The 26,175-nt window shown below is 40.9% G+C and overlaps 1 protein-coding gene across 1 annotated transcript; it reads right to left on the reverse strand.

The window, feature by feature from the left end:
• Window positions 1-2,107: 2,107 nt before the first annotated feature.
• On the reverse strand, window positions 2,108-15,701 carry LOC131411619 (uncharacterized). The gene is given in 5 exon segments (XM_058550638.1): window positions 2,108-2,985; window positions 4,201-7,303; window positions 7,975-8,220; window positions 13,925-14,124; window positions 15,644-15,701. Coding segments are annotated over 5 exon segments (3,954 nt in total). The 3' UTR covers window positions 2,108-2,638.
• Between the last annotated feature and the right edge of the window lie 10,474 nt (window positions 15,702-26,175).

Genomic DNA, 26,175 nt, shown 5'->3' on the forward strand with positions numbered 1-26,175 from the left:
CACCAGAATCCAAGTCACTGAGAGAGAAGGGAGCGGTGTGAGGAGAAAGAAAAAGGTATAAAATAGTCCTTTGAAGAATCATGAGAAATGTGACTACGGAAATATGAATTTCTAAATAAACTAATCTGAGTGGCTAGGGAGTAAATCGTAAAGAAGTGATAGTGAAAATTGTATCAGATTTGATGAGGTCTCAAAATAAACATGATAATTATTTTTTTAATCTTGTAGGATTCCAAAAAGGAAATCCAACTCCAGTCTCGGGAAGGCGCGGACCCACAGACACAGGAGACCGAGCTTGATGCAAATGCACGAGGTTTTATTAAGCGGAGCTCCGGGTCGACACGTATCTCTCGCAGGAGACAGAGGCGTCGACCCCGAACCTTAAGGGGCAAGCTCTTTTATAGGATTCGGAAGCATAAAGAGGGAAAAGGTTGGCGCGGTCTTACATGATTGGCTAATTTAAAACATTTAAACAGTTACATTTTATGGCGCGAATTGCTATGGCGCGAAGCAATTATCAGGTTACACACACGCGTCCCCATCTGGACCCCCTCCACCCCGACCCTCCCAAACTTATCCCTCTGGAGCACTCTCTTGTTCTCAATTTTCCCCGAACAGTTTAGGGCGAGTCTTCTATGAATAGAGTCAGTCAGGATCGATAAACGTTCCCCCCTATACCAGGAATCCTTAGGGTGTGGAGGTGCCTGTCTCTAAGGTATTAACTTTTAAATTTTTAATATAATTTACTTCCTTCATTCCCCACTTCTTCTTTTGTCCCTAGTTCTAATCTTAGAACTTAGTTTTCGGTGTCTACTATCAGTGGCTCATTGCGTGGGAGAGCTTGGTAATGGCGTTGGAGCATCATAGCATGCACTGCATTGACTCTTTTTCTTATGAAAGCAGTAATTCTATTGAAAACACACGGTCCGAAAACCAAAAGTAGACAAAGAATCAGCAAGGGTCCTGCTAGGGAGGATAGTAAGGTCGTCATCCAGGGGGACTTAGTGAACCAGGATTCAAACCAGCTTTGTTGCGCCTCCCTGCTTTGCTGCCTCATGTCTAATCTTTTCTTTAATCTTTGCATTGAATCTCGGACTACCCCTGTGTGATCTGCATAGAAACAGCAGTCTTCTTTAAGGGCCGCACAAAGTCCTCCCTCTCTTAAAAACAGCAGATCTAATCCTCTTCTATTCTGGAGCACTACTTCAGACAGGGAGGTGAGGGACTCTTCTAATTTAGAGATGGACTGTTCTAAAGTCCTGAGGTCTTCATCTATAGCATTGCTCAAGGCAGTTAATCCCCTTTCTCCTGTGACTAAGGCCGTAGTGCCAGTCCCTACGCCCGCGGCAACTCCCAGTCCCAGGAGTACAGCCAGGGTGAGGGATACTGGTTCTCTTTTCCATAATCTGGATCTCTGGTCAAATTCATCCTCGAAACTATTGGCAGTATGATAATAAATTCTAGGCACCAACTGCACAAGCACGCAAAAATCTTGTGACGAATTGAATACGCTAGTTGAGATGCAGGGGGTTAGGCCCGTGGTGCAGGCCCACCACCTATTGGGTCCTGGTACCAAAAAATGACCAGGAGTAGTCAGAAGGCTGACTTCAATCTTATTACATAGAGCCTGGTAGCCTGGGGGAATTTTTCCTAAGCATAGTCCTGAACCGGTCCCCGACACATCCGTTAGGGTTAGCCACCCTTCTTTGCCCCAAAGACAAGTCGTGTGGTCTGGGGTGTTATTATAGACCCCCATGGTGGCAATTCCTTCATAATAAGGGGGGCTGACCGCTAGGCATAGCCAGCATGATTCAGTTAAGCTCCCCATACTAAGTTAAACAGTCTGTGCCATCTTTGCTCAGTAGGTACTGCGGGAGGTGGCGTAGATGGTGGTCGCAGAGCAGATCTGGTGACCATATCTACGGCCCCATTTAGGGTTATGGATTTTACCTGGGGGGGTTTGGGGCTATTTAACCCTATCGGTCTGCTGGCGGGGGATTTTTGGGGCAGAGGGGACCTCTGATCGGCTAGGATCCCGTTTGGCCCTATTGGTCTGCTGGCGGGGGGTTCTATTTTTAATCTAATAGAGAAGGTCAGGCCATCATCGTACCGTTCTTTGTACAATCTTATTCCCCATGAATGACCATTCCCGATCCAGGTTTTAATTGTTTTTCCCTTCCCTGTGAACTGAATGGTTAAGGGGTGGCACCAGGTATTGCATTCTGAGCCCCGACTCATCTGGTGGCTATAATTTGCTCTAACCCTGATTAAATCCCAAGAAGAGGAGGGTTCCCAATAAGTAGTCCCACTGGTTTCACATCCCCAGTTTTTACAGTAGAAGTCTTCTTTGCCCCCGCACCAGGAGTCAATTGAACGAGGTCTGTGGTGACCGGGACACACGTAAAAGGGGTATGCCTTTAGTTTACCCTTGCGATGGGGGGAGTGGCATCCTCCGGCTTGTTTTGCCCCCCTTCGTCGACCCATGAAATCCCAGTCGGGGGTTCCTATAGCCAGTTTACAAAGGTCAGGGTGTAAGTCTGGCCACCATGTCCAAGGGGAAGCAGTTTTTTGGATTGACCAGGTTATATCTCCTACCTGGGAGACGACTTGCCACGTGAGCAGTTGAGGAGCGTGGGGATTAGGATTGGACGACCTGCTCGCCGTTCCCATGACGCAAACGCAGTTTAAGAGGGTTATCAGTCTTTTCCACCTTCCAGAGATCTGCTGCATTCTGGGGTGCCTTCTTTACGTGTGTGGCGTGAACCCAAGAGGTTATACCGTCCACCTTGACTGCTGTGGGCGTAGTGAGGAGCACCACGTAGGGCCCCTTCCAACGTGGCTCTAATGACCCCGTCCGATGTCGTCTCACAAGGACAGAGTCCCCAACCTGGAATTGGTGCGGGATGAGCAGATCACCAGGCTGGTAGGCCTCTTTTAGCTGGTTCCAGATGTCGCGCCTGACGGCCTCGAGTGCTTTCAAGCGGGCTGACAAAGGTATAGAAGGTATAATGTCAGGGTCATGTATCCCTATTTGTGCCAAAGGGGGAGGGGTTCCATAGAGGATTTCAAAGGGTGTAAGTTTTAAGGGTCCCTGTGGGGTGTTCCGGACGCGGAACACGGCAAAGGGCAGGAGGGCTGTCCAGTCACTATCGCCGGTCTCTATGGACAATTTAGTTAGGGTCTCTTTAATTGTTCTATTCATCCTTTCTACCTGGCCTGAGCTCTGGGGTCTATAAGCACAATGTAATTTCCAATTGATCCCCAGTTGACTGGCCAGTCCCTGACTTACCTGGGCAACGAATGCAGGACCGTTGTCAGATCCAATTACCTTTGGAATCCCGAATCTCGGGAGGATTTCTTCCAATATCTTCTTGGCTACTACAGAGGCAGTCTCTTTTCGGGTGGGGAAAGCCTCTACCCATCCCGAGAAGGTATCTACAAATACCAGAAGATATTTATTTCCATACCGGGCCGGTTTGATTTCAGTAAAGTCTATCTCCCAAAAGGTTCCGGGCCTATCTCCCCGGAGTCTATGTCCAGTGCGGTATTTGGTAACTGCAGCATTTGTGAGAGCGCAAGCTCTACAATCCTTATAAATTTCCTCAGCCGCCTTTCTCAAATCTGGTACCTGGTACGGGGAGGCCTCAATAATTTTAATTAGTTTCTGAGGGCTCAAGTGGGTTAGCCGGTGTAGATGTGATAGATATTCTCGCCCTTCTGCAACGGAAAGGACTTTCTCTTCTTTAGTTAGTTCCCCACCGGAGACAGTTTTGTTGACCTTAGCTCCCTGGAGAGTCAGGACCATAGGTCCTAGTGCCGCCCGCTTGGCTTCCAAATCTGCTAAGCGGTTCCCTTGAGCTATGGGGTCGGTGCCTTTCTGATGACCTGGGCAATGGATGATTGCCACCTTTTTAGGCAAATGTATAGCCTCTAGGAGGCCCAGAATCTCTTTTTTATTTTTGATATCTTTTCCGGCCGAGGTAAGCAGCCCTCTTTGTTTATAAATAGCCCCATGAACATGGGCAGTAGCAAAGGCATACCTGCTGTCCGTGTATATATTCACAGTCTTATTTTCAGCTAACCTTAACGCCTGTGTCAGGGCGATAAGCTCAGCCTTTTGTGCAGAAGTCCCTTCCGGCAAGCTGCTTGCCCACAGAGTCTTTTTCCCGTCTACCACAGCAGCCCCAGCCATCCTCTTACCTTCTGCCATAAAGCTGCTGCCGTCGGTGTACCAATTAGGGGCCCCAGCCCATGGCTCATCCGGCAGATCGGGTCGGGTCCCCGTTTCTGATGCCAAGATGTCGCCGCATTGGTGAACAGGTATTTCATCATCTGCTTCGGGCAGTAGTGTGGCCGGGTTTAAGATGGCCGGTGGGGCGAAGGTAATTCTCTCAGTTAGGAGCAGACTTTGGTAGTGAGTCATCCGGGCGTTAGTCATCCATCGATCTGGAGGCTGTCTGATAATGCTTTCTAAGGCATGGGGGGCTACTACGGTTATCTGTTGGCCCAGAGTTAACTTATCTGCATCTTTTACCAGCTGGGCAGTGGCGGCGATTGCCCTTAAGCAGGAGGGCCATCCACTGGCTACCGGATCCAGTTTTTTTGATAGATATGCGACTGGGCGCTTCCAGGGCCCAAGGGCTTGAGTTAGGACTCCCCGGGCGATTCCCTTTCTTTCATCTACATACAAGGTGAAGGGCTTGGTCAAATCTGGTAGGGCCAACGCGGGTGCCTCTAATAATGCCCGTTTTAGAGTCTCAAAAGCCTTCTGGTGCTCTAGAGTCCAGACAAAGTTCCCACTTTCCTTAGTCAATGGGTACAGTGGAGCAGCCAGGGTAGCAAACCCAGGGATCCACAATCGGCAGAAGCCGGCTGTCCCCAGGAATTCCCTTACCTGGCGAGCGGAGGTTGGGGCCGGAATCTGGGTCACAGTCTTTTTCCGTGCGTCGGTTAACCACCTTTGGCCGTCCTTTAATGTGTAGCCTAAGTAGACTACTTTTTCCTGGCACAACTGTGCCTTTTTTTTCGACGCCCGGTATCCCAACTCACCCAACTCGGCCAGGAGGCGCTTGGTCCCTTCTTCACAGTCTCCCGGGGTTTCCGCCGCCAACAGTAGATCATCTACATACTGTAAAAGAGTCACTTGAGGGTTTTTAACCCTATAATCAGTCAAGTCCCTGTGGAGGGCTTCATCAAACAGGGTAGGGGAGTTTTTAAAACCTTGAGGTAGTCTCGTCCAAGTCAGTTGTCCAACGATCCCCATATCAGGGTCGCGCCACTCGAAAGCAAAAAGTAATTGGCTTTTTGGGTGAAGCCGTAGACAGAAGAATGCATCTTTCAGGTCCAAGACAGTGTACCATTTTCGTGATGGGGGGAGGGAGCTGAGTAGGTTATATGGGTTTGGCACGGTAGGGTGTAAATTCTGCACTCTCTTATTTACTTCTCTCAAATCCTGGACCGGCCTATAATCATTAGTTCCAGGCTTTTTTACAGGCAGGAGGGGGGTGTTCCAAGGAGACTGGCAAGGAACCAGGATTCCTTGTTGGAGCAGCCTCTGGGTATGGGGGCGGATTCCTTCTCTGGCCTCTTTGCTCATTGGGTATTGACGCACCCTTATCGGGAGGGCTCCGGCCTTAAGATCTATCACGACTGGGGGAATTCTCGTAGCCGTCCCTAGTCCCCCGGTTTCAGCCCATGCCGTTGGAAATTCGATCAGCCACTTATCGGTATTGAGCCGAGCTCTAGGCTTAGGCTGCTGATGGAGCCGATATTCTTCCTCTAGCTCCAGGGCCAATATCATGGTGGTAGGTGCGGACCAGGATACTGTAGGCCGAGGTTGAGCAAAATCTATTTGAGCTTTCAGTTTGGTTAAAAGGTCTCGACCTAGCAACGGGGTCGGGCATTCAGGAATCACTAGGAAGGAATGGGACACCCTTCCTTTCCCCAAGTCCACTGTCCGGGAAGTAGTCCATGAGTATTGTTTCTGCCCAGTGGCTCCAACAACCAGAGTCTTTTTAGTTTTTAATTTCCCCAAAGGTTGCTTCAGTACTGAATATTCAGCCCCAGTATCAATCAGAAAACTCATAGGGGTCCCCTCAACAGTTAGGGTTACCCTAGGCTCGGGGAGGGGGCCCGAGCCCCGTCCCCGCTATTCTTCGTCCTCTCCTAAAGACAACACCTTGGGTGTGGCCCTTTTCTTGGGGCATTCCCTTGCCCAGTGTCCTCTCTCCTTACAATAGGCACATTGGTCCTTGTCCAAGGGTTGCCGTCTGCGTGAGCCTGGTCGTGGGGCGTTGCCCAGGTTCCCTGACTGTCTGTGATCTGGCCCTGTCGCTTTTATCACTGCGGCCAGTATTTTAGTTAGTTTTTTTTCTCGTCTCCTGTCTCTCCTGTCTTCCCTCTCCTCAGCCTCCCTTCTCTCTCTCTCTCGCTTTTCGTCTTCACTCTCCCTTTTATGATACACCTTTTCAGCCTCCTTTATTACGTCCCGCAGGTCGTAGTCTTGCAGCCCCTCTAGCCTTTGTAATCTCCTCTTTATATCTGGGGCTGACTGTCCAATAAAGGCCATAATGGCAGAGGCCTTCTGCCCTTCCGAGGACGGATCAAAGGGCGTGTACCTGCGGTAAGCCTCCATCAGTCGTTCTAGGAAAACGGAGGGGGGTTCAGTGGGTCCTTGCTGAATCTCTCTTACCTTAGCCAAATTGGTGGGCCGCCTTGCGGCTCCCCGGAGACCCGCCACTAGAGCCCGGCGGTAAGCGGACAGCGACCCCCTACCTTCAGCCGTGTTATAGTCCCAGTTGGGTCGGTTGTGCGGAAACCCTTCTTCCGCCTCAGCTATCGTTGCCGGCTGCCCGTTGGTGCCTCGGATATTCTTTCTTGCTTCCTGTGTGATTCTTTCTCTCTCCTCCGTGGTGAAGAGTGCCTGTAAGAGCTGTTGACAGTCATCCCAAGTGGGCTGATGGGAAAACATTAGGGACTCTATCAGGGCGGTTAATCCGGCGGGGTTTTCTGAAAAGGGGGGATGGTTATTTTTCCAGTTATACAGGTCTGAGGAAGAGAAAGGCCAGTATTGGAGGGGTGACAGCTGGTTGGGCCCCGCAGGAGCTCCATACTCTCTTAGCGGGAGCGCCACCGTGGTATCAGGCCCGTCCGGAGTGGCTCCGCGGCGGCTTCGGGTTCCAGCGGAGGGACCCGAGCCAGTCGCCCTCCGTCCTGATTGCGATCCTGGAGCGGGGGAGGGGTAAGGGGGAGGCGAGAAAGGGGGCCATTCGGGAGGAGGCTCAATCTCAGGGTAGACCCCGGGGGGGGGGGGGGGCCGAAGGGGTCTCCGACTCCGCTGTTCGAGTTGATTTCGATTTTTGCCATGTCTCCGCATCCTGCAGCGCCAGGACTCGGGGGCTTAGTTTTTCTGCTTTTACCCATGGCTTAACCCACGGGAGTGGGTTCTGCACCAGATCCTGCCACACTGTAATATATGGTCGTTGGTCAGGATGGGACCCCGGTCTCTCCTGGAAAACAATAGCCCTCACCGCGAGGATAACAGTTAGATTAAACGTCCCCTCAGGGGGCCAACCCACATTGAGGGAGGGCCACTCAGAGGTGCAAAAAGTCTGCCAACGCCCTTTTTTTATTTCTACCGCCAATTCGTGCGCTCTCGCTCTCACTTCAGTCCAGTGGTCTAAGGTCAAAGAGAGGGGGGTCGTCATAGTCTGTCCCATCCCGTCAAATGAGGTCCACGTAACGAACAAAAACAGAACAATGAACATCAAAAACACAGCAAGACAAAAACAACTTTGCCCGGTTGGTGTCTGTACAAGCCAACCGAAGGCGGTTTCAGACAGGAGGGGTTTTCGTGTCCTCCCTGGGAAAAAGAGTGCCGTTTCTTTTTCTACCTGAAAGGGGGTAGTCAGGCTTTCCTGACTCCCCTTGTCCCTTGGGGCGTCCCCCAGGGTTGCAGCCTGCAGTTCCCAGCACGTCTGCCACTGCAGCCGCTGGGCCCTCTCGGCCGAAGCGGCGGCTGCCCAGATACCGAGACCAAAGCAATGCTTCGCGGCGCCGCACACACTCGCACACCCAGTCACTCAGGCTTACCTCCAAGGGGTCTTCGGAGTCTGGGGTGACCGCGCAGATCCCGGACGAGCCCCCAAAATGTAGGATTCCAAAAAGGAAATCCAACTCCAGTCTCGGGAAGGCGCGGACCCACAGACACAGGAGACCGAGCTTGATGCAAATGCACGAGGTTTTATTAAGCGGAGCTCCGGGTCGACACGTATCTCTCGCAGGAGACAGAGGGGTCGACCCCGAACCTTAAGGGGCAAGCTCTTTTATAGGATTCGGAAGCATAAAGAGGGAAAAGGTTGGCGCGGTCTTACATGATTGGCTAATTTAAAACATTTAAACAGTTACATTTTATGGCGCGAATTGCTATGGCGCGAAGCAATTATCAGGTTACACACACGCGTCCCCATCTGGACCCCCTCCACCCCGACCCTCCCAAACTTATCCCTCTGGAGCACTCTCTTGTTCTCAATTTTCCCCGAACAGTTTAGGGCGAGTCTTCTATGAATAGAGTCAGTCAGGATCGATAAACGTTCCCCCTTATACCAGGAATCCTTAGGGTGTGGAGGTGCCTGTCTCTAAGGTATTAACTTTTAAATTTTTTAATATAATTTACTTCCTTCAATCTCATTATTAAAAAAACTGATTTTTTAAAAATAAATCTGAAGTGTGAAGTAAATAGTCTAATGCAGCTTTCCCCAGACAAATGCTCCAAAAAATATTTTTGTTCAATGAAATGAAAATAGGTTTTCCATGAAAAGAGGGGTCACTGGTCACATAAGTTTGAGGTTCACTGACTTAACCAAACTGAAATAGAGTTTGGTTGATAGATTATTTTATTTTATTTTATATTTTAAAATTGCAGTACTTATCAGAGCCTTTAATAAGCCATTGGGCATTGTGAATCTCCAAGAGGGTGATTTTGAATGTTGTATTTGAGGATAGCCCTTTTTTGTGGAAGGAGAGGATCCCTAAAGAATCTGATATTTGTCCTTTCTCCAATGCATAGTTACCCTGGTAAATGCCTCAGGTCCCTTTGGGGAAGGCTAGGAGAAAGATTAAAGTATAAAATCTAACATGATTTAGAGAATACAGTTTGGGAGGATCTGCCCCGGTACTTCTGAATTTCAAACATTTTAACACATTCTCTGTTCATTCTGCTTCCACTCCATGGCTGCTTTGCATAATACGTCTACCATCCTTCTTTTTTGCCTTAGATTAATAAAGTATTATAAGATTTATTTCGTGAGATATGCACTGCTAACATCACTTTTCCTATGGTAATCTGGCACTAACCGCCTGTTGTTTCATTGATTGTGATATTATACTTAACTATAGAATAACTAGTAACAGCCTATTTGTGTATGATCTTAGATTGCAAAGAATGGTTTCCTCTGAAGAGTGTTCCATTTTAAGTAAACACAAATAAGAAAAGCAAAACAGCCAAAATTTCAACTTGCTTCACAGTGTCCCTAAAGACAAGAAACTTGAGCAAAATGGGCCATATTGTTCACGGTAGCTAAAGAGATAACATGTGAAATCAAGACTGCTATTTTCATAATTCAGAGGCAGGCAGAGACAAAAAAAAATCTGACGTCATCATTTTGAGAAAAGGCTAAACAAAAACTCTCCTGTGCTTTTCAGAAGATTTTTCTGCTATTTTAGTCCGTACAACTGAGGTTGCTGCAAATTCCATATGCTAATAACTTAATTAGCAGTTCCGTGTGCCTGGGTCTGCAGCCTAAGGTCACTGTGGCGCTGACTTGAAGAATGAAAGCAGCCCCACTTGGTTTAGTGATTCCCATCTCTACAAACTGGCCTTTCGAGTCAAGAAGCATCACTTAGGCTTCCCCTCGTTAACTCAAAGCAGATCACAGGACTCAGATTGAAGTCCAGGGCCCCCGCGCTCTCTGCTCGCTGCCCACGCAGCGGCTGTAATCACATTCTGAGCATCGGGAGTTTGGTTTGATCTAAGTGCTCCAAATCCACTGTCTCAGAAAGGGATGCCGCAGGACAGAAGTGTCTTTTATTGAAATGAGCTGAAAGCATTTAGATCCATGAGAAAAGCTGTGCTTTCCTGAGGAAACTCAGAAATGACTAATTGCGTCTAGTGCCAGGTGCAGAAAGCAAGTCATTTGGTTTTGCTTTCACACTTTTTAAGGAAAAAAAGGCACACTGTATACAAAAAATCAGTATATTGCTTTTCAAGATGTATTTATTGTTTCTGGGAATGATACTTGCTTTATTTCTATTTATTATTCTAGTTCGGTGTCCTTTATTCTTTTTTTTTCTCTTTTATTTCCATATTGAATTGTGATCAGAAGAGCAAACGGAATTGTGTTTTGCAAAATCCTCTGTTGATTCATATATAAATTTCAGAAAATGCAGAGACTGTCAGGAGATTAGCATTTCTTTCTTGAGATGTTCTCGGTTTGATATCCTTCAAACTGAGTGAGATTAATGGGCATCAACAGATCGAAGCTCATGAGTCTGCATATTTTTTCCCAGCACTTCTTTTGTTCATGAAAATGCCGTAGATATTCTCAATGTTGTTTGTGTTATTCTTTTGTTCAGCTCTAATTTTCATTCTCCAGCTATGTCTTTTTTATCTCAGAAGCAGTATTATATAATTATTATTCTTAATCTTGTGTGTGCCGCATCTAATCTTATTTTTTCTAATCCCTAAAGATTAAGACTGTCACTTAATTTGCATGAACCTTTTCCAAATATTCTTCAGTTGTCATGATTTGTTCCAATGAGATACCTTTCTAGGAAGATTTTTTTTAAAGCAAATTAACTATATGAGGTTTATTTCATTTTGTTTTGACCTATGAATTCGTGGCTTTTTTCTGATATAAAATAATTATAAAGTGAGCTTAAATGAGCAAACCCACAGACTATCTATCTGTATAACTCAGTCTAATATTTAGTCTATGAAATATTCTTTGGGTTAATTTTACTATATTCCTGTGTTATTATTTTAGTCCTGGATGTGCCACCAAATATTTAAGGAAATTTGTAGTCAGGGTTCAACCAGAGAAACAGAATCAGCCGTAAATATACCTGAAGGGATTGTTTGTAAGAGGTTAGCTTACATGATTGTAAGGGCTGCCTAGGCAAGTCCAAAATCTGTAGGGTAGGCCATCAGGAATGGAAGAGTGGAACTCTCAGGCATGAGTTAAATATGCAGTACATAGAATTTCTTCTTCTTCTAGGAAAGCTTAGTTCTGTTCTAAGGGCTTTCAATAGATTGAATCAGGCCCACTCAGATTACCTAGGATAATCTCCTTTGCTTAAAGTCAACTGATTATGAATGTCAATCATATCCACAAATATCTTCACAGCAACACCTAGATTAGTGTTTGATTCAATAACTGGGTTCTATAACCTAGCCAAATCAGCACATAAAACTGACCATTAAAGTTCAACATTTGTCAACTTGGTGCCAATATACATCTCCCTAAACTATGTTTACTCTCCAAATAAGAACAATAAGTAAATCATACTTTCTAACACAATATGACTGTCCCGTCTGTGCACAACCCAAAATGCACTAACCATTTCCCTGGAGGAGGATGCATGGTCAGCGTGTGATGTTTACTCTTCTCTTTGATATCCTGTAATTTATATACTGCGATGTACAGTTAACTATTATTAATACATCTTGTGCTAGATGATAAATGGATCAATGGGAGGAAATTCAAATAAAATTTTGCTTAATATATCTATATCTATCTATCTACACACATATCCATAACAGAAGAAGGAATAAATATTCAAAGATGTTATAGTCCTCATTTTTGCAACTGGTCATGAGGTCATAGCTAATATTTATAAGTACATTTCCACAATCATTCCCACACCTTAGCTGGTTATGTTTCTTAAGCTTTAGGTGAGGTGATCTAAATCTTAATTCCTGAAGGCTCTGGGCCATTAGTAGTCCTACCTTAGTTGGAGTGTTTTAGTTTTCTACTACTTTAATCACAAGACATGGCAATACTAGGAAATGAGTTAAGTGATCTCCTGCATTCCAGCCATATTCTTCTTTACCTCCATGGGTAGTGGAAATTGTGCAAACCAATTTCCCCTTGGTGATCAGGATCAATTACCCAGTCGGTATAGGAACTCTTTTCTTTGCCTATTGATTCAGAGATCTGAGGAGACCAAAATAGCCAGTGACACTCTCAACCTCTAGTTCAATGCGATCATTGTTGTGCCTCCTGGTGGAAGCATTCCTTCCTTTGGACTAAGACATCTAAACTAGCAGAGCGTAAAGTCACAGGGACAGGAAGTAAACGTTTTGCTACTGGCAGTAGTTAGTGGTGCCACTCACAGTTCCACTCCTTGATTCCTGGACACAAATACTGGCTATAGGAAAAACAGCACTATATATTGGTCACTGATTTAGTGCATATACAACCTCCTAGAGGAGATTGCTATAGCCCCACAAGGTGTTGCCACCTAGCTGACACCATATCTGAGTTTCAAAAGGCCATAGCTCTGTTCTGTCAAGCCAGCTGATACTGGATGATAGAGAGCATTGTACAACTGGTAAATTCAATGAGCATGGGCCCATTGCTAAACTTAACTTGCTGTTTAAGAGTGATCATTGCTTCGTTGATCAGAAACAGATTATCTAGGATAATGCTATTTGGAATACCATGATGGTGGATATGCATTCTGTAAGTCCACAGATGGTAGTTTTGACAGAAGCATTGTGTGCAGGACAGGCAAATCCATATCCAGAATAAGTGTCACACAGAACACAATGCTGCCCCTTTCATGATAGAAACGGTTTAATGTAATCAATCTGCCCACAGGCAGCTGACTGATCACCCTGGGGAATGGTGCCATATTAGGGACTCACTGTTGGTTTCTGCTACTGGCAGGTTGGGCATTCAGTAGTAGCTATAGCCAGTTCTTCTTGGTGAGTTGAGGTCCATGCTGCTGAGACCATGAATTACCTCTATCCCTGCCACCATGCCCATTAAGCAATGGCAGAAGAGGCTAAGAAAAGAGGCTGACTGGTATCCACTGAGATGTCATCCTATCCACTTAATTATTAAAATCCTCATCTGCTGAGGTCACCTTTTGATGAATATTCACATGGGACACAATATGTTCACAGTTTTTTCCCATTCAGCAAGTCCATCCACATATCTCTTCCCAAGACCTCCCTGTCACCAATTTTCCTATTAAGTTCCTTCCAAGCTCCTGACTATTCAGCCAAAGCACTGGCCACGGCCCATAAATCAATATATACTCATATCTCTGGCAACCATTCCTTCTAAGAAAAATGCACAACCAGGTGCACTGCTTGATGTGCTGCCAACTGGGAGGATTTCGCTTCGCTGCTGTCCTTCAGCAATATCTCAGGAAGGGCCTGGAGCGCCGCAGCTGTCCACTTTCAGATGGTGCCCGCACGTTATGCAGGACTCTCTGCAAACCACGCCTGAGTTTTCTCTTGCTCAGTCAACTAATCATAAGGAACTACCTAGGAGGCCATAGATTTGAACGAGAAAGACAAGGTAAGAACGCAGGAGTGGGAGCTATATGCATTTGGGCCATTTCCTCATGTAACTTGCTTGCGCCTTCAGGGTTTGCTCTAGTCCGATATCATAGATATCGCTTCCATTTGAAAATAGAGCGCCTCTGAGAAGCCCAACTTTACAGCTTGGTGGGTCAGAAAATACCCAGTTTATGATGGGCATCTCAGGTTGCATTGTAACTTGGCTGAAGGTTAAGCATTCAGTCTCTACTAAGGCTCAGTAGCAGTTCAGGAGCTGTTTCTCAAAAGGAGAGTAGTTATCTATAGAGGACGACAATGCTTTGCTCCAAAATCCTAGGGATCTTCTCCGTAATTCACCTGTAAGTGCCTGTCAAAGGCTCGAATCAGCATCTCTATCCGCCACTGACATTTAAAGCACCATTGCCTCTGCTGGATCGTATGGCCCAAGTGGCAGGTCAGCACACAGGGAAGCTTGCCACTGTCGCAGAGCTTTCTCTTCTTCTGGATTCTCAAGTAGCAGCTCTCAAGCCACTTGGTAATGGGACAGAGTAGTGTACCTAGATGAGGAATATGTTGCTTCCAAAATCCAAAAAGGCACTTAGGCACTGTGTCTCTTTTTTGGTTGGGCAAAATGTAACAACTTATTTTTACCTTAGAAAGGATATCTCAACATGCTCCACACCACTGAACACCTAGGAATTTCACCAAGGAGGAAGGTCTCTGTGTTTATTTCTCACCTGTTACATGCAAAGTGATTTATTGGAGGGAATTGGCTTATGTGATTGTGGAAGCAAGTCCAAAATCCATAGGGTAGACCACCAGGAAGGGCAAGATAAAACCCTCAGCATGAGTTGAAGGTGCTGTTCTGTTCTTACGGCCCTTCGACTGGTTGAATCAGGCCCACTCAGATTATCTAGGGTAATCTCCCTCACTTAAAGTCAACTGACTATGAACTTTAATGACATCTACAAAATATCTTCACAACAACACTTAGATTAGTGTTTGACTGAATAACCAGGGACTCTAGCCTATCCAAGTCAACGCATGTAACTGATATTCACTGTAGCCTTTGCACAATAACTTAAAGTATCTCTGGAGATTTTTCCTAATTTGTAAAATAAGGCGATGTGTACGTGATCTCTAAACATTTCCTAGCTCTGTATGGCTTCAGAACTTCCACATGATATTCCACTGAATTCCATTAGTCTAGAAATTATGTGAAAGTGCAAGTGTAATCACCAATTATTTGAGGTAATATTTATAAGCCCAGTTTATCCTAACTTTTCATCCCCATTTTTTTCAGGCTGAATTTAACTCCCATCCTAGTCTCATCATATTTACAATTTATTATTTATAAAATGCTTCTTTTGATGAACCAATGAATGTGTATTACACCAAGGTACTACAAGGAAGAGAAGGAATTTAAGCTTGTCAGGTGTAAGGGCATAGAATTCTAGGCAGTTTTGAGGTAGAAAAAACATACTGAAAAACTGGGCTGCTGGAAGTAGGGGAAAAAAACAAAGTTCTAGTGAAAATTATAGTCAAAAAATTTTTTTAAATTATAAAAGGGAAGAAAACATGTATTTTAGCTTCCTCACAATTTTGATTTTGAGGGGGACTTCTTTACAAGGATACAGGAATTATGCTATAATCACTGGATATTTTGCACATAATTGGAGTTGAAATATCATAGAAGTGAAGGGTATTGCTCTTAATCCTAGAGCTATGTCTGATGCTAGTAATATGAGATTCAGTATATTGAATTAATATGGAGTCTTAAAACAGAGACTTTTCTCCAGATTATGTTTCTTGGTTGCCTATAGTATGAATATAAAAGATTTCTTCTTAGCATTTTTTTTTTTTGCCACAGGAAGAAATGAGACTCTCAATTGAAGTTAGTGTACCTTAATCTAACCCAAATTACCCCCAAAGGGCTAAACATCCCTACTAGTCAACAGTATATCATTTTGATGTCTCCTAACATAGCTGTTTAGACTTGGAAAATAGAATAGAAGAAAGAGTTTCCTCTGGGTTTAGTGCTCTGTTAAGCCCAGCTAATGCAAAAGCTATTCCTACCTTTTGTAATAATGTTCCCCTCTATGAGGCGATACACAATGCAATTATCTACATTCATTTTGTTACAGGGACTGATTCTCGGAAACATAAATTTAATTTTGAGTTAAAACCATACACAGGAAGAGATTTATGTACAGAACAGAGCAGTGAAAGTCATTGATACCCAATATCAAAGCAAGAGTATGACTTTAAAAATGTAGACAAATATTTCTTTCAATTTCTGTAGTAATCACATGATCTACTACAGGACCTATAATATGATATAAAATTTTGCTACTTTTTGATAGTTTATATTTGGTTATTCATTTTTTGAAATGAAAAATACTAAAGAATGTCTTGTACCATTTATTACCTACGCAAATGAAGCAAAGGAATTTTAGAAAGAAATCTTTGTGTACCTTACTGCTAAAGATCCTTTAAAGCAATAGTTTTCAAACAGGGTCAATTTTTCTCCCCAAGGAACTTTTAGCAATGTCAGGAGACATGTGGTTGTCAAAAGTGTGGTGGAAGTGGGGGGAACGATGCTATTGGCATCTAGTGGGTAGAAGCCATGTAGGGTGCGTACCATTCCACAGTGCACAGGCAAGTCCCCTAGCAGCAAAGAATTGTCCACCCCAAATATTGACATTGCTGAGCTAATTTCTTTAAAGGAATAAAATGGAGGTAATTGATGTATATTTGAATATGTGAGAATTGTTATCATACTAATGACAGAATGCTATATTCAACATGACCTTATAAGGTCTAAGTGGCAAACTGTCACATGAATTATAAAAGTTTCTTCCAAATAGATTCTGCTGTAATCTTTAATAATTCTGTCCTTATTTTACCTTTTTTTCCCTCTTTGATCTACTAAGTAGTATTTCATGGGCCATTGCTTCCTAAGTATATATTGCCTTGACAATCTAAACATCTCTACACCCTCCTTTTGCTTATAATTTTCCCTTTTGCTTCAGTCATTTTACAAATGGAAGTTAATTCTATACCTTCAAAATCTTGTATGCATGCATTCAACAAGTATTTATTAGACATATTTTATGACCCAGAACTTTATATTTGCATATTAGTTATGAAAGAAAGAAGAGAATGTCAGAAAGAAGTTGATAACTTGGGAATATTTCAGAGGGAATCAGCTATGAATTAGGCCCTGAAGTTGAGGTTAAAAAGTGGAAATGCAAAGGAGGACAGATATCAAGTAAGAAGGAAAGTGTAGGCAAAGGAGGAGAGCGGTAAATGAGTGAGATACATTTAAGGACTAGGATTAAATCAGCTTGGATGAATAAATATGTTTTGCAAAAACATATGGAAAGGTAAGTGGACATATGTGGATGATGGGCGCATTGAAAAAGATCTTGAAAAGATCTTGAGTGTGAAGTTAACCCTGAGTTTTTGTTTTTGTTTATGTTTTTTAAACAAATGGGAGATGCAGAAATCTTCTGATATGGAGAGGTGTCCTGGTCAAGAAATTTTCTAAAATAATTAATCTGTTTGTAACATGTCAAATAGATTTCGCATAGGGGAAGGAGTCTGGAACAAATTAGATATTGGAGAATGAATTTTAGGAGAAATAGCAATTCTGGAGATAAATATGGGAAATCAAGACATTAGACCTAAATCCCTGGAGAAAATACAGATCAACCAAGGAAAAAACTCTAATGATTGAATACTGATGTGTACTTAGGAAGTAGGAAGAAGAATAGAATAGTGAAGAATTGATTCAAGTGGTTAAAAAAATACAAGAAAAATAGGGGCCGGCCCTGTGGCTTAGCAGTTAGGTGCACACGCTCCGCTACTGGTGGCCCAGGTTCGGATCCTGGGCGCACACCGGTGCACCACTTCTCTGGCCATGCTGAGGGCGTGTCCCACATACAGCAACTAGAAGGATGTGCAGCTATGACATACAGCTATCTACTGGGGCTTTGGGGGAAAAAAAGGAAGAGGATTGGCAATAGATGTTACCTCAGAGCCGGTCTTCCTCAGCAAAAAGAGGAGGATTAGCACGGATGTTAGCTCAGGGCTGATCTTCCTCACAAAAAAAAAAAAAACAAGAAAAATAAAAGAGTGTAGAATCAGTTAATTAAATCTAAGGTCATACTGTATTAATTATTGTAATTCCGTACTGGTTATGATTCACAAATGTTTTATTTAAAATTGTTGTTTCCATACTGACAAGCGAGATTGGTTCAGGATTTGCCATTGTATATTAACCGTCTGTTTATATAATACTCAGATGGAATGGGCTAGGAAATTTTGTAACTTTTGCCTCTGCAGTGGAAATTTTTAAATGCAAAGAAATCATTTTGTCCTTGATTTTACTTTAATTTTTACAGAAAATCTTTATGCAGATGATTATAGGTTAAAAGACTGGGAGGGCTTGGACATTTTACTTCTTTTGTTTGTTTAGTTTTTTTGCTATTACACATGTATTGGTCAATTTAACCTTTCTAAGACAATTTTATATATATTTGCATAATTCATTTATTCCTTCAAAATTCCATTTCATCTAGATTCAAAATTAATAAGTATGTAATTGAGCATATATCCTTCAAACTGAGTCAGATTAATGGGAATTAATATATTGTTGCTCATGAGCATACATATTACAGTCTGTCAGTTCTTTTGTTAATGTAAGTGCTATGAATATAGAACATAATAGTTTCATTAATATAGCTACCTCCTTTGTAATTCTTGTTATGATCATTTTACCAAAAAAAGCATATCCAAGTGACTATCTTTATGTGTCTATGCATTCTTTTTCTTCTTCTTCTTTTATATTCTGACTTGATGCTCTGTGGAACATTTTGATTCAAATTTTTAAGATTTTCTTCAGCTCAGGGAAATTGCCTTTGTTTCTATGATAGCCCCTTTTTCTCGTTTCTAGGTTGTATTTTTCTAAAATTTCTATTAAACATTTTCTGAGTTTTATCTTATGACTTAAACATTTTCATATGTTTGCCCAATGGAGCTAAGGGAGGGCAGCAAGCCCCTGAGACTGCCAGTATATCTCTGGGCGGGCTCCCTTCTGTCTATGGGATTGACAGAATATAGTCTTTTCCTCAAACTGACTAGGTAGGTCATAGACTGGTAGAGTGAGAATAGCCTTTAATTGAGAAAGTGAAATTTTATATTATCATCATAGAAGAATTTAGGAATTTTCTACCCACCGTCTAGAAACCATTTTTATACCTCTGGCTACGATGGTGAGATGGAACTGTCTGAGGTCTCATCTGGCTTTTTTATCACCAAAACACCTGTGTTAGGCACTTAATATGGCAGACACCAATGCACATAGGAAACTACGCCTAATGGTTTGTAGTAAAAACTACAGCCACATTCTCTGAGTACATCAATTAAGCCCTGGCAAGTTCTTTACCCACTTCAATCATTCCAATAAGTACTCTGTAACTTGCTGCGAGTTTACTTTGGTTTTGGTTTGTTTTTCTTCTATTTTTGGTGTTCTTAAGGGAAAATCAATCAACAACCACTTCTAACAGCTTACCTCTCTCCTTTCTCCTTTCTTTGTATCTTTGCTTTTTTTTTTTTTTTTTTGGTGAGGAAGAGTCACTCTGAGCTAACATCTGTTGCCAATCTGCCAATCTTCCTCTTTTTTTGCTTGAGGAAGATTAGCCCTGAGCCAACATCTGTGCCAATCTTTCTCTACCTTGCATGTAGGTCACTGCCACAGCACAGCTTGAAGAGTGGTGTAGGTCCACATCCGGATCCAAACCCGTGAATCCGGGCCACCTAAGTGGAGCATGCCAGACTTAACCACTACACCAGGAGGCCAGCCCTTATCTTTGCTCTTTTTTGTTGATTTTATTCCAGCTGCTTTAAAACTTGCAAACTGGCTTAAAATTTTTGATCATCTTTGGCAAATTACTTCTTTCTAGTGATCCTATGGATTAATTTATATTTCAATATCTCTTCAATTATCTCCTAGTTTATTTTTTGTAAGGAGGATAACATATGAGTACAAAACTCATCTCTTGACATGAAGTCTTTTATCTCCAGTAACATTTTAATGTACCTTAAAATGTTATACATTCAGATACATCTTACTTTCTTAAATTATCTAGGCTGTGTCTTAATTAATACCACTAGTAAACTGGATGTTTTAACCATTATCCGAGGTATATATAAGTGCCCTAATATTCTAATGCTTACGTAGGCTGGATTTTGCTGCAACAGTCTTATTTTCTAATATTTGGCATTGAATTCAACTGGTATTCAGTTCAATTCCTCTAACCTGATTATTGATTGGGAAAATATGTTTACAATTAAGTCAGATCATCAATGTTGGTCTCAAGATTTAGAACCCAATTTACAGGAAGGGAAACAGTCTTCTAGACCAGCAGAATATCTGTAGGGACATCCTCCATAAATCTCTACAGCAGTCTAAATTTTATTTTAGGATATAAAAATATCACTTTTGAAAATTAATAAAACTTTGGGGTTTTATTTTTTGCTGTTGTAAAGCATCTACTAGGAACTGAAACAAATAAAAGTCACACACCAATTATTTCCCCAAGAAGGTGATCATTTAGCAGGAAAGGCACAGATAAGGATAAACAATAGTTCTTTTTAACCTGAATTGTAGTTACAGTCCTGCTAGTTAATAAATGATGGCCTTTGAGAAGTAACTCAGTCTTTCTAAGCCTCAGCTTCTTGTAAAGTGTAGTGATAGAATCTGTGCTTCTTGTATAGGATAACAGGATGATCAAAGGAAACAATTACGTAAATCAGTTTTAAATATGTCAAGATATTGTTCAAAAGTGTATCTGATTTTATTAAATGAATATATTTTTATTTGACTAAACAATTTCTGATTCTGATCTAGCCTTGCATTGGAGAATGTCTGACAACTCAGAGGATAAGCAGCACCAATAACATAGATACTTAAGAGAATGTAAAGTGTTTTCTGGTTACTGAGAGGCAGAGATTCAAAGCTAAGTTTCCACATTAATAATGTAAATCCCATGAACACGGAAGCCTACTTTCGTTCTCTTTATTAAGTCTGACATTCTGATATGTGCATGCCTGTGACAGTGGATATACTAGTTATAGGATGTCCCTCACATTTTGTATGATTTAGGAAAGAGATTGACATGGAGGTACTGATATCTTGGATCTTACCTTTGAGTCAAAAGGAGCAGATGACAGTTGGGAGAGTATGGACAAAATATTGAAAAGTGCTTGTCTGTTTACTTCTAAAAGGACAAGTTCCTCTCCCAAAACCATCTGCCACTTAATCAGATTCTCTGGTCATCACAGACAAACTCAGTCAAATCAAAGTACAGATGGTCGTTTATTACAAAACAACACAGGAGGCTTAGAATAGATGATACATTTGGTCATTTTTGCACATAAAGTCTCTGATTAAGTATGAAAAATGTGAACATTTGTTTATCTTGGAAAAACTGCTATTACTTGTCAGGCATGACCAATTAGTTATTTCTAAACTGTTATCCATATAATTAAGAAAAACAGCCATCTGTAAAGTCAGAAGTTTGTGTCTCTTTTCTGATCCACATGTAAATGTAATTCTGTAATCTGATTTACTTAAAAGAGAATTATCGGGCAGAATACAAGACAGATGATAGAAACTTATGTATTTTATAATTTTCTTTCTCTGTTTATTCCTCCACTTATGTGATAGTATATAGCTACTGTGACTAGAATAAGAAAAACCAAAAAGCATTACAGGAAATCTTAGGATATTTATTTTTCAAATATAAAACATGATTGTTATTAAGCAATGTGAAAATGTCTCATAAGAAAATTTATATTATTTTTATCACGCTTAAGCATTGTACATATTTGAAACAGGAAAAAAATGATATATGATCAAGTCTTCTAAATAACCTCACTGGAATTCAATTTTAATACGCATCTGTATGTTAGTAGGTACACGTATGTGCTTGATCCTAATAAATATTATTTTATGATTTGCTAAACATAACTTTCATATTTAGCTAATTAATAAATATTTATAAAATGCTTATTTATATTCCATTTTTATCAATCAGCATTCTTTATTTCAAACAATATTCCTGCATTATGGGATTCAAAATTAAATTGTGAGCCAATGAACTAGTCATATAAAAAGCGATTTTCATGTTTTTTTTTTTTTTCTACTCATATTCAACACTTTCCTGACTTCCCAGAATGACAGTGGAGGATGTCATAAAAAAGAATTCATGCATCTCTTACAAACTCCAGATGTCCCCTATGCTACCGTTCTTGCTACTTAATCATATACCCAGCTGTCTTTTCTTCATTTCACCTAGGCTTTTTTAATGTTAAACATTTTAAAAGACTATAAACTCTATTTTAATTGAAATTATTAATGCATAAAGCAAAAATACTTAGATTATATCTCTCATAATCAATTACTCTTCAATTATCTACTATTCTGATTTGAAAAGGCTAGGAAAAAATGAAATTCTATAGAAGGTTGTCAGTAAAATAAATTGCTTATTTAATGTCCTTCAATTACTTTCAATTAGTCACAAAATAAGGAAATTCAAGATCCTGGAAACATACCATTTATAGTATATGTGTGAGTAGCAAGTATTTCTGCTATGTATGAATAATCAGTAGTGAATATTTCACTTTTTAATCTTGTAATATATAATCAGAATATTTGCTCAGGCCACTTTCTGCATTTAATAGTATATAGTATATTTAAGTGTGTTTATGAAATAGAAACTTTTTTTAAAAAATTAATGCCTTCTTTTACTCTTTAAAAACAAAAGAGTTAATGGAAATATTGATATGACAGAAAGAACTGAATTCTCATGTTCATGATAAAGAGAGATGTGGTGGAAACAGATTGTTAGACATTTGCCACAAACTAGACTTAGTTTTGCAACATGTCAAATGATTTCCACAGCAGACCAGTCCATGAGGCAGCCCTCCATGTGCTTTCTGGCTAAGTCAAATCACGGTATATTTTTATTTGTGAATTGCAATCAAATCATATGCAATGATATACAAGATCAATGATATACAAGAAATAAATGTTGGAATAAAATGAACAGATAAAAACCAGGTTGTTGTTATGGTTATTATTAGTATTAGTATAGTATTTTACATATTAAAAGAAAATTGAAACAAAAAATATCTATTTCCATGGCTGTCTTCTAGATCAGCTTTTCTGAAACGTTTTGGTCTCAAGAGTCCTTTTCTCTTTTTAAAACTAGTGAGGGTACAAAGGAGATTCACTCTATGTGGCTAATATTCACTGTACTAGAAATTAGAAATTCAAAACCCCTTATTTGTTAATCCATTGAAAACACCAACAGTAACCTATTACAAATTAGTTAAAAATAGCTATACTGTCCTAGACATAAAAAAAACACTATGAGAGGGGCCGGCCCAGTGGCGCAAGCAGTTAAGTGCGCGTGCTCCGCTGTGGCAGCCCAGAGTTTGCTGGTTCGGATCCCGGGCAAACACTGACGCACTGCTTGTCAAGCCATGCTGTGGCAGCATCCCATATAAAGTAGAGGAAGATGGGCACGATGTTAGCTTAGGGCCGGTCTTCCTCAGAAAAAAGAGGAAGATTGGCATCAGATGATAGCTCAGGGCTGATCTTCCTAACAACAACAACAACAAAAAACACTATGAGAAGAATGACATGGCTCTATATTGTCACAAATCTTTAGTATCTGGCTTATGAGAAGTCAACTGAATTCTCAACTCCACTTTTGCTTCTAAAACATGATACCACATATGACGTAGCATCTGGAAACATGCTTTTGTGAAAGAATGAGAATGAAAAAGGCAACTAATATCATGGCATTATTATGAAAATAATAGTTTTGGCCTCACTGAGCCACAAAAGGGCTCCAGGACTCCTGTGGGGCCCCAGAAAACACTATGAAAACCACTATTATAAAGCACGTTTAACACACAAATGCCTTCAGACCGATGGAAAGTATGACAGTTGATAACCCAGCTCAGTCTGTATAATACATGTTGTATTATTCATACCTGATCTTCATGTATGAGCTAAAAGTATATTCACGACTGTATCTATTATATCCACTTGCCGTGTCATCATTTACAATTGATCAGATAAACACATAATGCTGAAGTATGTTAAGTTAAACAATGATGACAAAGATAATGTTTTAATTGCAAGATTTTTATTAATAACTAAGAAGATATTGAACTGAACACTATAATGTTTATCTAAATTAGATTTATAAGTGTATAAATTATATTTTTGGTTTTGCAAATTGATGCAGTAGTTTAAATATCCTCCGGAATAGAAAGCAAAGCCTCTAGTTAACTGCCTTAGTTTAAAACCCTCATACCTCTCCTTGGTCTTTTTGTAACACTGCAATATTGATGCCCTTTATACTCGTTTCTTGGTATAACGTGGAAGACAAGTTTGTAAACTCTCACTGTACTCAGTTATGGCAAAAGAGCAACAGAAAGCACTTAGAGTCCTTCTCCTCACAATGCTCAATTCTAATGAACCAGAGGCATCGCGTATAATGTTGACTCACATTATTTTCACTGCCTGCTATCCTGCCAAAAAGCAAAGGAAATTTGCCATCAGGTTTTAAAAGGGATGAATTAATTCTTCAGTGAGGGATACAACTAGAAAACAGCATGCATTATTAAATGCTTTGCGTAGAAATCCCGTAGGCTAATCCTTATATTAAAACTATACAATAATGCCATGCTCATCAGATCAGAGTAACGATGTTTCATAAAGTAAATAATTAGGGAATAAAATAGTGAACAGAAGAAAGACAAATATGAATTTGCTGACCAGATCTGGAGCAAGTTGATGAGTAAGTGAGAACTGAACCAGTGTTGGTGAACAATGTGAAGCACCGACAGATTTGTGACGGCATCTAGAAGAGAGTAAAATGTGCTAAACTAAGGAAGATGGAGTTGCTGAGATCTATTCTAGCAGCGAAGGAAGCGAAAGCCTCCTGAATGGAAGGTCCACTTGAGAGATGAGATCTTGTCCTCTAATCTAAACCAAAACTCACAGTCAGCACCAGTTAATTTTTAAATATCTTTTCCATGTTTTCCGATCTTTAACTATAGGATATTTTCCCTTGGGATGGACATCACAGGTCAGTATAGCAAAATGCCAAAATTATAAGTGATTTTTCCAATACAAAAACTAGATTCACTAATCGATGCACTCATTCCGTTTATGATTTTCAAAAATTAAGTTTTAGAATAGACAAAGTGACTGGATTGATTATCTTTAAAAGTATGGAAGCAAGGCTATTAATTGTATGTATAGTGTTAGAATTTGTTCCTTTTAGTCTGATTACTATACTTTATACTCATCATTGTTATTAAAATTTAAACAAAAGTGGAACTTATACACTAAATATAAATTTTAATATGACAATATATCATTTGTTATGGTTTAATATTATTAGCCATAATTTTATTGTTAAAATGCAAGCATATACACTTATATAAACGTTGAAAAAGCTGAAAATTAAAATATCGCCTAAAAATACGTCATTGAAATGGATAACAAAGACCACATCAGTAAGCGTCTGGCTGCAGTGATTTCTAGATACAGTCACAGCTAAGAGTAAGGCTTGGATAAACCAGAAAATCTATGAACATAAAGGGACTAAATTTCAGATAAGCCTGTGGACAACAGACTTTCCTTATTACCTCTTCTTACTAAAATTTCAATTGACAACTTTTGTTTGCTACATATACCTTGAGGAAGGCAGAAATTAGGGAATCTGCTACGCTCTATACAGTCATGCATTGTATAACGATGTTTTGATCAAGAGGGATAGCATACAGGATGGTGGTCCCAATAGATTATAATGGAGCTGAAAAATTTCTATCGCCTAGTGACACTGTAGCCATTAATGTCATAGTGCAATGCATTACTCACATGTTTGGGGTGATGCTGGTGTAAACAAACCTACTGCACTGCCGGTCTATAAAAGTATAGCACATGCAATTATGTACAGTATATAATACTTGATAATGATAATAAACGAGTGTGGTACTGGGTTATATATTTACTAGACTATACTATTTGTCATTAGTTTAGAGTGTACTCTTACTACGTATAAAAAAGTTTACTGTAAAACAGTATGCTGTTACGCAGGCAGCAGCCTTATATATCTTGTGTTTACTATGTCTCTTGCTTGCATCATTTTCTCTTGTGCTTGATTTAATCTCATTTTGTTTTGTTCACCATGGCCCCTGAGTGTACAAAATTCACTGCTGATGTTGCCAGTAAGAGGCCACATTGAGTGGTTAACGTGGAAACAAAATTAAAAGAGATTAAGAACTACAAAGGTGGAAAATTACTGATGGTTATTGTTCATCAGTCAGGCATGTTCTATTCCACCAAAGCTATGATCTTGAAGAACAAGAAGAAAATGACAAAAACTATTAAAGAATTTGCTTCATTGAAAGCAATGAGACTAACAAAAATTTGAAAAGGGCCTATATCAGACATGGAGAAACTTCTAATGACCTGGATTGAAGACCAGACACAGAAGCATATCCCTCTCAGCACCATG

This window comes from Diceros bicornis, chromosome 11, assembly GCF_020826845.1.
Source record: "Diceros bicornis minor isolate mBicDic1 chromosome 11, mDicBic1.mat.cur, whole genome shotgun sequence".
Lineage (NCBI taxonomy): Eukaryota > Metazoa > Chordata > Mammalia > Perissodactyla > Rhinocerotidae > Diceros > Diceros bicornis.